The sequence below is a fragment of the Alosa alosa genome, chromosome 19 (assembly GCF_017589495.1).
Source record: "Alosa alosa isolate M-15738 ecotype Scorff River chromosome 19, AALO_Geno_1.1, whole genome shotgun sequence".
NCBI lineage: Eukaryota > Metazoa > Chordata > Actinopteri > Clupeiformes > Clupeidae > Alosa > Alosa alosa.
In genome coordinates this window covers 1,223,788-1,238,787 of record NC_063207.1, presented here as the reverse complement: position 1 = coordinate 1,238,787, position 15,000 = coordinate 1,223,788, and the positions used below count along the sequence as shown (strand labels likewise).

At 46.4% G+C, this 15,000-nt stretch overlaps 2 protein-coding genes across 2 annotated transcripts in view; both read left to right on the top strand.

The window, feature by feature from the left end:
* The window catches only part of esyt2a (extended synaptotagmin-like protein 2a), a 79,491-nt gene extending 77,316 nt beyond the window's left edge, over nt 1–2,175 (top strand). The window contains 1 exon segment of the mRNA XM_048227334.1: nt 1–2,175. This exon segment is cut by the window's left edge and continues 383 nt beyond it. The gene's annotated coding sequence lies outside the window, so the exon portion shown is untranslated.
* A 5,168-nt stretch (nt 2,176–7,343) lies between these two features.
* LOC125284311 (receptor-type tyrosine-protein phosphatase N2-like) overlaps nt 7,344–15,000 on the top strand; it is a 42,361-nt gene continuing 34,704 nt past the window's right edge. The window contains exons 1-2 of the mRNA XM_048228219.1: nt 7,344–7,753; nt 11,390–11,440. Coding sequence (XP_048084176.1) covers nt 7,687–7,753; nt 11,390–11,440 — 118 coding nt within the window. The 5' untranslated portion in view covers nt 7,344–7,686. The remainder of the gene's footprint in view (nt 7,754–11,389; nt 11,441–15,000) is intronic.

Below are 15,000 nucleotides of genomic sequence, written 5' to 3'. Positions count from 1 at the left end.
CCAAAACCCATTCAGTAAGGAAGGGGGGAGAGAGAGAAAGAGAGAGAGGAGAGAGAAGAGAGAGAGGGAGGAGAGGAGAAAGAGAGAAGAGAGGAGAGAGGGAGGCGAGAGAAAGAGAGAGAGGAGAGGAGAGAGAGAGAAGTGAGTGAGAGAGAGGAGGAGAGAGAGAGGAGAGGATGGGAAACAGAAAGGGACAAGGAGCTGAAGGGATTCTGAACCAAATGAAAGTAGACAGAAGTCACTTACCACACCCACCACTCTGACCACACCTACAACACTTGCCATGCCACCACAGACATGGTCACACCCACAACCCTGACCACGCCTACAATCATGACTACGCCCACATCACATCCATACGCCTGGCCACACCCACACCACTGGCCACACCCACATCCCTTACCACGTCCATACGCCTGGCTACACCCACATCCCTGGCCACACCCACATGGTCTGCCCTGGTCCCTAGCTTAGTTTACCTTCAGGGATCCTCTTCATGTCCCCACTGCTGGCTTCCTTCCAGTCAACATCAACAACATCAACAACATCAACGTCAACAACATCATTAACGTCAACATCATCATCAACGTCATGTGACCTGTAGGAACTACAGAACACGTAGCCCTAAGTCCACCCACCCAATCCAATCCACCAGCTCTGGCCTCAGTCAGCTCTGCCCTCCAGCAGCCCTGACCCCACCTACTACACTCAACCCCGCCCTCCAGCAGCCCTGACCCCACCCACTACACTCAACCCCGCCCCAGGGGTCCCAGCTCATGTTAATCCTCTGGCCTGTTAGAGCTACACATCTTAGCTTAGCTTCATCGCTTCAACATGACATTACACTCATCTGGCCTGTTAGAGCTACACATCTTAGCTTAGCTTCATCGCTTCAACATGACATTACACTCATCTGGCCTGTTAGAGCTACACATCTTAGCTTAGCTTCATCGCTTCAACATGACATTACACTCATCTGGCCTGTTAGAGCTACACATCTTAGCTTAGCTTCATCGCTTCAACATGACATTGCACTCATCTAACTGTACCATCCCCCTTTGACTTAGCTACTCAGAACTGAACGATATTACCAACATACGCCACCATGTGTTCATGTAACTGCATCACACGCCACCATACTGTATATCCATATAAGTGCATCACACGCCACCTGCTGGTATATCTATATAACTGCAGCTGTATAACGATCATGTATCTTGTTCAAACCCATGTATCTGTGTTCATGTAACTGTACTCTCACACGTTATTTTGTTTATTTGGCTTCATCTTCATCCACACTCACACATGCACACACACACACACCAGTCTGCATATGTGTGTAGGTTGACTGTTATAGGCCATTAGGTCACAGTTGGAAGTTTACCTGTCTGTACTGCCACCTGAGAGGGTTTTTGAGATGCGGTTTACACATCACGACCAGATCATGGTATCATGCTCACATTCCTGTGTTCTTTGTTGCAAGACTGTTCTTCACATATTGTTGTTTTTTTTTTAAATGGAAATAGTATAATTATGTAAACATTATTTTCTCCTGAAAATGCTGCACCACGCTGAGTCTTGTATTTTCCTCTGGATGCTAGTCAGTCAGCCTAACAGATGAGGATGTTAGTCAGCTCGGAGATCAGAATGCTAGTCATCCATCGAAGCACACGCCACCACACACACCTGCATGAAAGGGACAAGTACACTATCGCTACTGAGCCAACAACCGGGCTTATGCTAGTTCAGTGCTGAGGCATGTGTGGTTAGTGCTCTCTGACTTCGAGAGCTGGAGCTAATGTTAGCGCCATGTTAGCGTCATGTTAGCACCATGTTAGTGCTGTATCTGTTCTATGCAGATGGCAATGTTAACATTAGTGCAGCATGATGGATGGACACTGATGCTAGCGTTAGCACAGTAGGTTTATGATAGCTGAATACTGATGTTACCTCAGTAAGTCTGTAATGTATACACACTGATGCTAGCGTTAGCTCCAGGAATGCTGGTGCATTTCACCGCTACCCATTGGTTATCCTCTAGAGGGGAGGGGCATGTGCTAGCCACTCCCACTAATTGTGCCTTACACCCCACCCCCAGTCCCTGCAGGAGCTTCAGAGTGCCTCAGTTTTACCGGTCTACCAATAAAAAGCTGTGGTTGTAGCCATGGTAACAAACCTGTTGTGTCTGACTAATGTGTGATTGATTGATGAGTTGATTTTATGAATAAGGACGACATAATAGAGCTGGTAAGTCCCGCCCATCCGCTAAACCCCCAGTGGACCTCTAGATTGAAAAATCGTCAATGCAAGTGAATGTGAGAAAATAATTATTTTCTGGTCCCGTTTGAATTGTGCCATGAATGTGAACATATGTTGTCTGTGAATTTTGTATATAATTTTTCATGTTACGAAGTTTGACAGTATATTATATGATTCTTCGCTATCAGTTGTGGAAAAGACATAACGAAAAGACTACATGTCGCCTGTGACGTGAGCTAGCTCTAATCCCTAACATTAACTGAGATGCTAGTTTTGTAACGGCAGGAATAAAACACACATGGTAACAAAAATATTCAAACATGTCTAGCTTCACTCAATACATTAACACTATGATACAGTGTGATTGTAAAGTTGTATGGTTTTACTGTGTTCAAAGTCGATCTTAATAACCCTCTACATCTCGACCAACTGATGGTTGTTATGGGAAACTAGTCAGCTGTCGTCTAGCGGAAAGTTGTAGTCCACAAAGTGCTCTCACACAAAGTTTAACCGCATCAAACTTCTGCCCGCTCAATTGTAGTAATCTTTACACGAAAATTTATATGAAAAATTCACAGACAACATATGTTCACATTCGTGGCAAAATTCAAACGGGACCAGAAAATAATTATTTTGTCACATTCACTTGCATTAACGATTTTTTAATCTAGAGGTCCAGCGGGGATAGCGGAAAGGGCGGGGCTTACCAGCTCTATGTAGATCCAAGAGATTGCATGGTCCTGGATGTCAGTAAAGGGCCGGCGGATGGCATGGGCATTCTGGGCAACTGCCCAGGGCGCCAAACCTCCAGGGACGCCACAGCGTGGTGAGCTACAGGCTACAACATTGAAAACACATTGATTGTCAAATAATGCCACAGACTGTTTATGAGGGTGCTGGTCTTTAGCCTGAATCACCAGGTTGCTAGCAGTGAAACATAGCACAGGGGGCGACAATGTAATAAGGTAAAATCTGAATCTCACCATGTCACCGAATCAGGAGAGCCCTGAGCATGTTTCCCCGCAACAAGACGGTCATATCGGTTGCAATTGTCCAGCAAAATTGTTGTCTTTTTCTGAACGTTCCGGTAGCGCTGGAAAGTAGCCACGTTGAGCTCCCCCGCACATTAACGGCTCCCACACACAGCTGCGTTCCGTCAACGCATTCCAGTGGGTGTTCCCGACGGTAGCTATGCAAATGACTTGAAGTAAAACCGTAATGTGATTGGTTGGTGCCGTCCGTAGATTGGCTTGATTGGCCGGTGCCGCCTGTCGATGCAGCAACAGCTGAACTCCTCAACGAGCAGCGGAGAAACGTGACGCGACGGACCCACAATTCAGTTCGGCAACGGATCACGTGACCCCATTTAAAGTGAGTGGGGTGCGTCTCCAGCGATGCACGCAGCTGTGTGTGGGAGCCGTAAGCCAGGCCCTGATCTGCACGCTGCAGCCAGGGGCTTCTGCGAAGGTAGCACACAGTCTATGAACATGGGGACGACATATTCCTATTTCGCCCAGGGAGCAGGATTGCCTTCCGCTGGCCCTGATAGGGATCTACAATGAAATCGGGGCCTCTACGGAAATAAGTTGATGGATATCTGTTGTAGCGAATGATAACTTTAATCCCTGAAAATGATATAGGTATTATATATTATAATGATATAGGCTATATATATAAGGGGCAGCTCAGAGAGGGCAGACGAGCTGTTGCCCGGGCAACTTTAGCCCTGCCCTGCAAGCAGTATTGCTTATTTAAGCTATATATGTTACCATTGCTAGCAGTATTTAAGCTATATATGTTACAGAGGCGATTGCTCTAAGACCACAGGGGAAGCTCAGCCTCCTCTAAAATATCACGGAAAATCGCATCAAATAACACTATTACATTAGCTTCTAGCCTACTATTCCAACTACAACATGCTGAAAACATGTTCATCTTTATGGCTAGTTTGTTCAGCAATAAGGTTTCAATTAAGGTTCATTTAGCGTGATTTCGCACCCGTAATACATTGCTGTGACGACACGATCCATCAAAAAACCATGCAAAAAACCCATAGATGCTCGGCTTCACTGGACTTTCAATGGCACTACAGAGTGGGCTGATCTCAGTGCAGAAAAGCTACACATTTATTGGACAAGCGCCACAAAATCGTCATTTCCAGGGAAGCCCGGCGTCTCTGGGAGTGAATGGGACAGTGAGATGGCCCGGACGCCGAGCTTCTGTATGATGATTGGAGGAACCGTCATAGAGGCTGGACTCTTTTTGATTGACAGCATATGTGACAGGAAGTTCAGGGGGTTCAAGTTCAAGGGATGCGTAGTGTTGGCAGGTAAAGTCGAGAGGCAAGGCAAGTTGCAGCTCAAATTCTCATAATTTGGGAGCAATACAGTCGGTTTCTATTTGTCTTTGTAAATAGCATACTGTAAATGCCACTGATATGTTACCATTGCTAGCAGTTTTGCTTATTTAAGCTATATATGTTACCATTGCCAGCAGTACTGCTTATTTAAGCTATATATGTTACCATTGCTAGCAAATTGACCTTTACTTTTGTGGCGTTGTATTGGATCTATGATAAAGTTATTATCATAGAGGCTCAAATAGCATTGGGTTTTGTCGGTTCTTGTGCGTACTGGTGGCGATCTGTGTGCATGCGTTTAATAGCACTACATCAGGTAATTGCTTGTAGGCTGCAAGTGTACGCTGCATGCCTACAGTATTGGGTTTTTGGCAACGTCCCCTCTTCACATTTCAGCTCGATGGTGTTTTATGCCCTCAATGTCGTCTTCCAGGCAGCACTGCCACCGTCGAGTTAAAGGCACCATATCCTAAACCTAACCCTAACCTTAACCCATACCATAGCGCCTTCCAGGCAGCGCTGCCTTGAAGACAACGTTGGGGGCATAAAACACCAATAAACTTCCACTGGCCCCCTGACTGTCTCTGTATCTTCCCTTTTGCAATTAGCCTAGCACGTTCCAAATACATTAACATTATGCAGGTCTCATCTAACTAGCTATCTTACAACAGGGTCATGTGAGTCCCATTTGTCTGTGTTAGTATGTATGTGTGTGTGTATGTGAGAAGAGAGAGAAAGGAGAGAGAGAGAGGTGGTGATACAAAGATAATAGGCATCTTACCCCCATAAATGAGCCCAAATATTTAAAAGGTACTACTTACTGCTAATTACTGTATTTGCAGTCTGGTCAATTGGTTTAGACCAGGACAGTCCCAGATAGCAAAGATACACTAGACAGAACTGGGCCACACCTACCACAACATCTGGCACGGATCTACAAAATTGGTCTGGATCTGATTGACGGAGCTGGCTCCATATGATACTGTGTTCTGTTCCTGACATGGTCCAGATCTGCTTTTCATATGCAATACATGGCCGCTTATTATGACCGCTGCGGTAGCGGTCAAGTAGGTTTAGTCAGAGTTTTTTTTCTTCCAGATTTTTTTTTATTTTTATTTTTTTCTTCAGTAATTGTGTGTCAACGATTCCCGGGACACTGAAAGATCGGGGGGCACGACACTTGGTGGGCATGTAGCCCCACAAGGATGATACGGAACCCTTGTTTTTCGTTTTGATCCGTCGCCCTCCCGCCGGACTGGACCCCCCAAAAGGAGTGTAGGGCGGACACAGTTTTCTGTGAATATCTCGAGAACCGTTAGCCTGGTAAACCAGACCCTGGAATCTTTCAGATGAATGAGTAATGAAAATGGCCCAATTCGAGGGGCGGCACCAAGCATGCATTTGAAACTCTCACTGCACGCAGTTGGATAATGCTACGACCAATCACAACAATTCATCAGTGTCAGTCATCAGTGTAGCTCGCCTTTGTCCCGCCTACACCGATTTGATTGGTCCCTCTCGCTCGAGAGATAGAAGAAATTTGGATCATTGCTCGTGGCCAGAGTATCTTGCTGGCACAATTCAAATTGTGCTCTCGCGAGAACTCTGGATTTCCAGGGTAGAGAACCGTAAGGCCTAGGATGACTCCAGGAATTCGCGATGTTGCGATCGCAACAATTAACGCAAATTCAGCAAATCCTCGTGAATTCTGGGCGACCTCGCAATTTATAAAATAACCACTCATTTGATGTATAGCGCCACCTAGTTAAAAATGAAAAAGCAAAAATGAGATGTGATCACAGGTATCTCTGACTGACAGGGTCAAAACTGGAGGTGTAGGATCATTACGACACCCTCTGAATGCATGCCAAGTTTCGTGGAATTCCGTTCATGGTGGACCATACAATAAATGAATATATGTGTACATTTAGTGACTGCACATTACACGCACATACACACGCACTCATAAACACACGCAAACACACACATAAAGATACATGCATACACATGCAGGCACACACACACACGGGCACAATCACGCACTCACACATGCATGCATACAGTACACACATAAACACACACACACACACATAAAGACACACACACGCACACTCATACACACACAGTAGACACGCACGCAAGCACATGCACACACAGGCACGCACGCACACTCTCACACACACACACCCATATGGTTAAGGCTGCCAGTCGCTGTGTTCCTTAAACGTCTGTATAGTGCATACTACTCACAGCGCTTCCCTTTTTCCAGATGTCGTTGTTGCAGCCTTATTCCAAAATGGATTAAATTATTACACACAATTCTACACACAATTCTACTAGCAAGAGGATGTGGAAAAGTGCAGTGCTGTCCTATGCACTGTACACCGTGATGACAGAAGTGACAACGAGCCCTCAACTGGGCAACTCCATTAGCAAACTAACTCTTCCCCCAGTTTCCCACCTCTTGTTCCCACATGAGGTGGCGTGAATGATGATGTTTTCACTGGGAAAAATGCTTTTCCCATGCGCATGAACGCACCTCTTATTCCCACACGAGGTGGTGTGAGTGATGATGTTTTCACTGGGAAAAATGCTTTCCCCAAGCCCATGAATGCACCTCTGATTCCCACATGAATCCCAGACAGACTCTGGCAGATTCCCATGCGCATGAACACACCATGTGGGGATACGAGGTGGGAAACTGTGATTTTGCAAGATTTTGCACGTTGTAGGTCATTTGTAGTCCATGTAGACTTTCATGTCCAACACGAACACAAAACAACGCAATCACGGGGGCGGTCCCTGATATTCCCTGGTGGCACGAACGGACCATAATGCTGCCCGTTTGACGTCAGCAGGGGAGGCGCGCGAGGCAGGGTGCTGTTCTGGTGCTGAACCGAGGTACTGCGGGAAGAGCTGACGGGAGATTCACGAGCACACGTAGCTCTTTTGCCGCCTCGGTCCTCCTCCTCCTCCATCGGCTCTCCTCCAAGAAGAAATCACATCAGCTACTGAAGCAGCGTTTGTGGATCATTAGCGCGTGCGTGTGTCATGGAACATCGTAAATAATGGAATATGTATACACTCTGCTCGCGCTCATGGCGTACATCGGTGTGAACGCGGATAGGAAAATTGGTAAGTGCAATTCTATGCTCCGTGTGTGTTTTTTCCACTGCGTGTGTGTGTGTGTGTGTGGCTGTATTTGTCAAAGTACACGAATCCCTCAGAGTACGCGAGAGATTGAGTCAATATTAGCTGATCACGTATCGCGGCGCACCAGTGAGCGCCTGGTCCGTTTTCGTTTGAACAAAAAAGGTTGTTTTCATCAGCTGTGTCGCACGCGAGGGGCCCTAAATAGCCTTTAACGCACGAGCCATCAGCTTGATCTGCATCACCGCGAGTTCTCAACCACTCTTCCTAGACACACACAACACGCATCGCCATACCACTCCATACACACACACCAGGCTACCATATAGCGGGGTTACATAAGCACGGGTCTTGGAGAGCGCGAGGAGACGAGAGAAAATCATTTTGCGTGTGTGTACTGTAAGTGCCTGTGTAAAAACATTAATGTGAGTGTGTGTGTGTGTGTGTGTGTACTGTAAGTGCCTGTGTAAAAACATTAATGTGAGTGTGTGTGTGTGAGAGAGAGAGGTGCGCATAGCTAGTTGTACCTGATTGGAGGATTGTTCTGATTTCATTCAGGAGGAGTTAGGCTCTTAGCAGAGTCCAGTACAGTGCCCTCCTCAGCCAGGTGTGAGTGTGTGTGTGTGTGAGTGTGTGTGAGAGAGAGAGAGAGAGAGAGAGAGTGTGTGTGAGAGAAAAATATATCATGCTAACCAAATTGAAAACTCCATCAACAACAACCAGTTGTTAATAATTTAAACACAACCAAATCACAAGTAACAGCCCTACCTATTCAAAATAAAACAATATGGATTTAGCACTAAAATCTGTACAGTGAAATACCATCTGGACAGTTAAACCCAAATCAGAACGATATAAAAGAAAAACTTTAAAATGTACAATCTCTTATTAAAAACAATCAGAACCCCCTTGACTACCCCATCTCCATAGAAGAATTGGCACAAAAGCTAAAATGACTAAAATCCAAATACAATACAGCACCCCCACATGCGGCCCTGACAGCATCGGAGCTGAGATGGTAGAGTACAGCACCCCCACATGCGGCCCTGACAGCATCGGAGCTGAGATGGTAGAGTACAGCACCCAGAGGCATCATGCGGCCCTGACAGCATCGGAGCTGAGATGGTACAATACAGCACCCCCACATGCGGCCCTGACAGCATCGGAGCTGAGATGGTAGAGTACAGCACCCCCACATGCGGCCCTGACAGCATCGGAGTTGAGATGGTAGAGTACAGCACCCAGAGGCATCATGCGGCCCTGACAGCATCGGAGCTGAGATGGTAGAGTACAGCACCCAGAAAGGCATGCGGCCCTGACAGCATCGGAGCTGAGATGGTAGAGTACAGCACCCAGAAAGGCATGCGGCCCTGACAGCATCGGAGCTGAGATGGTAGAGTACAGCACCCAGAGGCATCATGCGGCCCTGACAGCATCGGAGCTGAGATGGTAGAGTACAGCACCCAGAAAGGCATGCGGCCCTGACAGCATCGGAGCTGAGATGGTAGAGTACAGCACCCAGAAAGGCATCGGCCCACCTGACAGCATCGAGCTGAGATGGTAGAGTACAGCACCCAGAGGCATCATGCGGCCCCCACAGCATCGGAGCTGAGATGGTAGAGTACAGCACCCAGAAAGGCATGCGGCCCTGACAGCATCGGAGCTGAGATGGTACAATACAGCACCCCCACATGCGGCCCTGACAGCATCGGAGCTGAGATGGTAGAGTACAGCACCCAGAAAGGCATGCGGCCCTGACAGCATCGGAGCTGAGATGGTAGAGTACAGCGGCCCTGACAGCATCGGAGCTGAGATGCTAGAGTACAGCACCCAGAGGCATCATGCGGCCCTGACAGCATCGGAGCTGAGATGCTAGAGTACAGCACCCAGAGGCATCATGCGGCCCTGACAGCATCGGAGCTGAGATGGTAGAGTACAGCACCCAGAAAGGCATGCGGTCCTGACAGCATCGGAGCTGAGATGCTAGAGTACAGCACCCTTTCATTGCAGAAAGCTCAAACTGTTCCTCCTTAGTTCTGGCTGCTTTCCTGACACCTGGAATCAAGGGATGATTACCCCAATCAAGGGATTACTACCCCAATCTATACAAGTGGACAAACCGGACCAAAATAATTACAGAGGTATCTGTATGAACAATAATCTGGGGAAGGTATTCAATTGTATTTTAAATGGCAGTAAATCCTACCTTTACGGAAATTAACCATGGTAACCCATGGTGATGATGATCACCATGCTCCTACCCATAGTACTATGGTTTGTGCATAGTTCTTCATACTAGCTTTGGTACCACCATGGTTACCCTATCACACTTCCTGGTGACTGTGGTACTACTATGGTTTTAACATGGCAACCGTGTAACCACTATGTTTTTTTAACAGTCGATGAAGTTGGGTTAGGAAAAAACATGGTTTATATCTTCTGAGGAAAACCACCATGGTTTATGGTCTGAGCCAGCTGGTACTGAAGTTAACTAACTCAATAACAACAATTAATAATCAAGCTCAGTCCAGCGCTGCTTCCCAAACATCAATTAGAGTCAACAAAATAATGAATCAAGCAAAAGAAGAATATTTAGAGCATTGGACAAACCAAACTACCAACCAAAGTAGAATGAATTCCTATCTGATCCTAAAAAGAGAATATGAATTGGCAGAGTATAAGTATAAGTAACTCTTTTGATCCCGTGAGGGAAATTAGGTCTCTGCATTTATCCCAATCCGTGAATTAGTGAAACACACTCAGCACACAGTGAGGTGAAGCACACACTAATCCTGGCGCAGTGAGCTGCCTGCAACAACAGCAGCGCTCGGGGAGCAGTGAGGGGTTGGGTGCCTTGCTCAAGGGTACTTCAGCCGTGCCTACTGGTCGGGGTTTGAACCGGCAACCCTCTGGTTACAAGTCCGAAGCGCTAACCAGTAGGCCACGGCTGTCTCATCTCTGTCAGAGATACGAAGCAGAGGCACATCCTGACCAAGTACAGGCTCAGTGACCACAATCTAGCAATAGAAACAGGCAGACACAGGACAACATGGCTGCCAAGAGAGCAAAGATTATGTGGTCACTGCCAGGCAGAGAAGGTTGAGACAGAGGAGCACTTTCTTCTTCACTGCCAAAAATATGACACTTTAAAACAGACCTTTTTCATAAACTCACAAACTTACTGTACCAAATTTTATACACATTGAAGGCAATGATGACATGCCCACACACACACACACACACACACACACACACACACACACACACACACACACACACACACACTAGTATTATTTCTACTGTGTAATCTGTGCTCACATGTTTCTACACTATGCGGTATCTCTGTTTCCTTTCTTTTGTGTGTGTGTGTGTGTGTGTGTGTGTGTGTGTGTGTGTGTGTGTGTGTGTGTCTGTGTGTGTGTGTGTGTGAGAGAGAGAGATTGTGTGTGTGGATTACGGAGCAGTGAGAGAGAGACTGTGTGTGAGAGAGAGAGTGTGTGTGTGAGAGAGAGAGTGTGTGTGAGAGAGAGTGTGTGTGTGAGAGAGAGAGAGTGTGTGTGTGGATTACGGAGCAGTGAGTACTGCTGATGTTGAAATAACTCTCTTCTCTCTTTCTGATAGGCTGCCTGTTTGACACTGATCTCTGTGAAGACTATGAGATCTGTATAAATGGTAAGTGTGTACACTCACTCACACACACTCACACACACACACACACATACTCACACACACACACAGAGAGAGAGAGAGCGAGCCATATCATAGTCCCTTTATAGTGTGGTTTCCATGACAACGCCAATGACATGGTTATGTTTAGTGGGCAGCATGGCGATGGTTTAACTAAACTACAGTTTGACTCGGGTACGTTCGTAGCCTATTTCAAGTGACAAAATCTATGACTAAAGTTTAGCTGACGATATAACATCCTACTCCACTGTGACTTCGTTCATGACACTCCTGTTAATAGGCTAAACTATTATTTACATTTGCTCAAAGATTTCATAAGTATAAGTCCTTTTTAAACCCCACGTTGATGTATTCCAAGCGGTCTGCTTCAGGGGCGGACGAGGAATTGAAACACCATGCCTGGAGTGCGTAATCGCTCTCAGGGACCCTCTGTTCGCTGGTTGGTCGGCTGCCCAACTGCCGGGTAAACGAACGATGAATCAACCTATTCCAGACGGAGTAGTGTAGGGAAAATAAATCGACCGGAAGTACGTAGACAGGCCAAGGCCAGGCTATGGTGATTAGGTGAGTCATGTTGAGTCAAGCAATTAATTAAACTGATATTTATTCTGATCCCAGACACACGCACACACACACACAAACACAAACACGCGTGCGCGCACAGAGATAAAGAGTCGTGTAACAGGGAAGGGTTGCACACACACACACACACACACACACACACACAAGACGTTGCTAGGTTACGGGGACGCTGGCGAGACTGACGTCGCTCCGTCTGGCGTGTTTTTGTTTGAGTTTTTCAAGTTTTCATAATTCAATTTTATATATTTTTTCTGACAAAGTTTGTTGCACATTTAAACAACGTTTCGGCTTTCTGTTGCTATAATGTTCTTGCACTTTCCCCCACCGGGGTTCATTTTGGAGGACTAACACCTGGACTGAGTAGACTAACACCTGGACTGAGCTTAAGGCTACTCACCTGGCCTGGACTGAGCTGAAGGCTACTCATCTGGACTGTCTGCTGCTGAGCTGAAGGCTACTCACCTGGCCTGTCTGCTGCTTGAGACTGAGGCTTTGTGCTGACCAGCTGCGAGGTCAGTCGGTTGACTAGCCCCTCCAAGGAGACTGAGGCTTTGTGCTGACCAGCTGCGAGGTCAGTCGGTTGACTAGCCCCTCCAGGGAGACTGAGGCTTTGTGCTGACCAGCTGCGAGGTCAGTCGGTTGACTAGCCCCTCCAAGGAGACTGAGGATTTGTGCTGACCAGCTGCGAGGTCAGTTGGTTGACTAGCCCCTCCAAGGAGACTGAGGATTTGTGCTGACCAGCTGCGAGGTCAGTTGGTTGACTAGCCCCTGCTGCGCTCGCCTGTGTGTCGTACTGTACACTGGTACATGGGCGGATTTCTCTACACCGCCGAACAACTCTGACAGCACGCCACCTCAAATGCCAGCACTTCCATCAAACAAGCTGTGCTCCGCCGTTGCCAGGCTACGGGGGTCTGAGTAGACTAACACCTGGACTGAGCTTAAGGCTACTCACCTGGCCTGGCCTGGACTGAGCTGAAGGCTACTCATCTGGACTGTCTGCTGCTGAGCTGAAGGCTACTCACCTGGCCTGTCTGCTGCTTGAGACTGAGGCTTTGTGCTGACCAGCTGTGAGGTCAGTCGGTTGACTAGCCCCTGCTGCGCTCGCCTGTGTGTCGTACTGTACACTGGTACATGGGCGGATTTCTCTACACCGCCGAACAACTCTGACAGCACGCCACCTCAAATGCCAGCACTTCCATCAACCAAGCTGTGCTCCGCCGTTGCCAGGCTACGGGGGACTGAGTAGACTAACACCTTGCCAGGCTACGGGGGTCCTTCGGAGGAAGCGCTACATGCACAGAGGGTCACATCGCTCCTTTACCATCAAGCGGCGGAGGATGCCATCCCGACTCCCGATTTTTAGCCAGAGCGACTAACAACTAGGGGTGTGAATCTCTCATGTAAAAGACGATACAATTCGCATCTAGATACATGGGCACGATTCGAAACAAGATACATGTTTATAAAAAACGATTCAGTACGATTCGATGCGATGCGATTCGATGCAGTTCAAGAATGGAAAGCATTCTGAAAGATTTTTTATAATTTGCTCAAGGTGCACATTCATTTTATATTATCAATTATCATGGTTATGGTTGTCAATTAGGCAACAAAATCTGTGAATATGATTATCTAAACTGAGGTTTGTTTCATATACTGTATTGAAATGAAAAAAGAATAGTCTACATTTCAGTCAAGCACAGCAGCCAAATACAACATAAAAATACATTTTTATAGACTTTACAGATTTTATAGAGTTATATCTGATTGTTTTCATGGAGCTATAGCCTTGTTGAGGTAAGACAATACCGAAATAAAATAAAACAGTGCTTAAGACACTCTTGGCCTTTTCTCATATAGGCCTAGCCTACCCTACAAGAATAAAATAGGCCTACAAATCAATTAACTCTCTGGGCTTATTTTGTTCCAACAGTAGACCTAATGCAGAAACCTAAAATGCCACAAGTCTGAGTGAATATGAACAAAATCATTGGCTAATAATTTATGCATCGTTTTAGCAGCAAGGGCCAAATTATTATTTAACATTAAGGAAATCCCTTCATCAAAGGTAAGGCTACTCTACAGACTATCGTTGCTGTTTAGGAATGCTATAAGTGCTTAATTTCGCTGGATTTAGAAAACAAAAGCCGACCGAAAGTGCAAGTTGTCACATGGTTAAGTTGCAATAGATGTATGGGTAATGAGGTCATTTGACAACTTTGGGCAATGAATGTAACCAAAAACGAACTGCATTACCCACAATTCCATTAATTATAGTTTCAAAACCGAAGTGGGATGAACGCGATGCTTGGAACGTAAATGAGTCTGAGCGAGCAGAAAAGGTTGTGCACCGATTAATAACAAGTAAATCGATATAACGACCGGTTCATTTGAGTTTTTTTTCCGATCACGGGGCTTCATGTATCGATGTAGCCCTATCTTACACGTTAAAAATGGATACCGATCACGTGTCGGTTAATCTTTACACCCTACTAACAACAGTTTAAGTTTTAAAGCAATTCTCAACAATTTTAGGTCAATTTAAAAAACGGTAGAGTACAGTAAGAATAAGTGCATCAGTGAGTGCTGTTTTTAACAGTTACGTGTCAGTTCAGTGTTAGGATTAGCAAGACTTGTTGTGAGTGGTGCTATGAGAGGAGATGTTCTCTAAAGAGCTGGGTCTTCAGGAGGTTTTTGAAAAATGGAGAGGGATGTCCCTGCCCGTGGACTGTCTGTTGTCCACCAACACCTCATCACCATGGGGACTATGTCTGTTGCCCACCAACACCTCATCACCGTACGGACTATGTCTGTTGCCCACCAACACCTCATCACCATACGGACTATGTCTGTTGTCCACCAACACCTCATCACCATGGGGACTATGTCTGTTGTCCACCAACACCTCATCACCATGGGGACTATGTCTTGTTGTCCACCAACACCTCATCACCATGGGG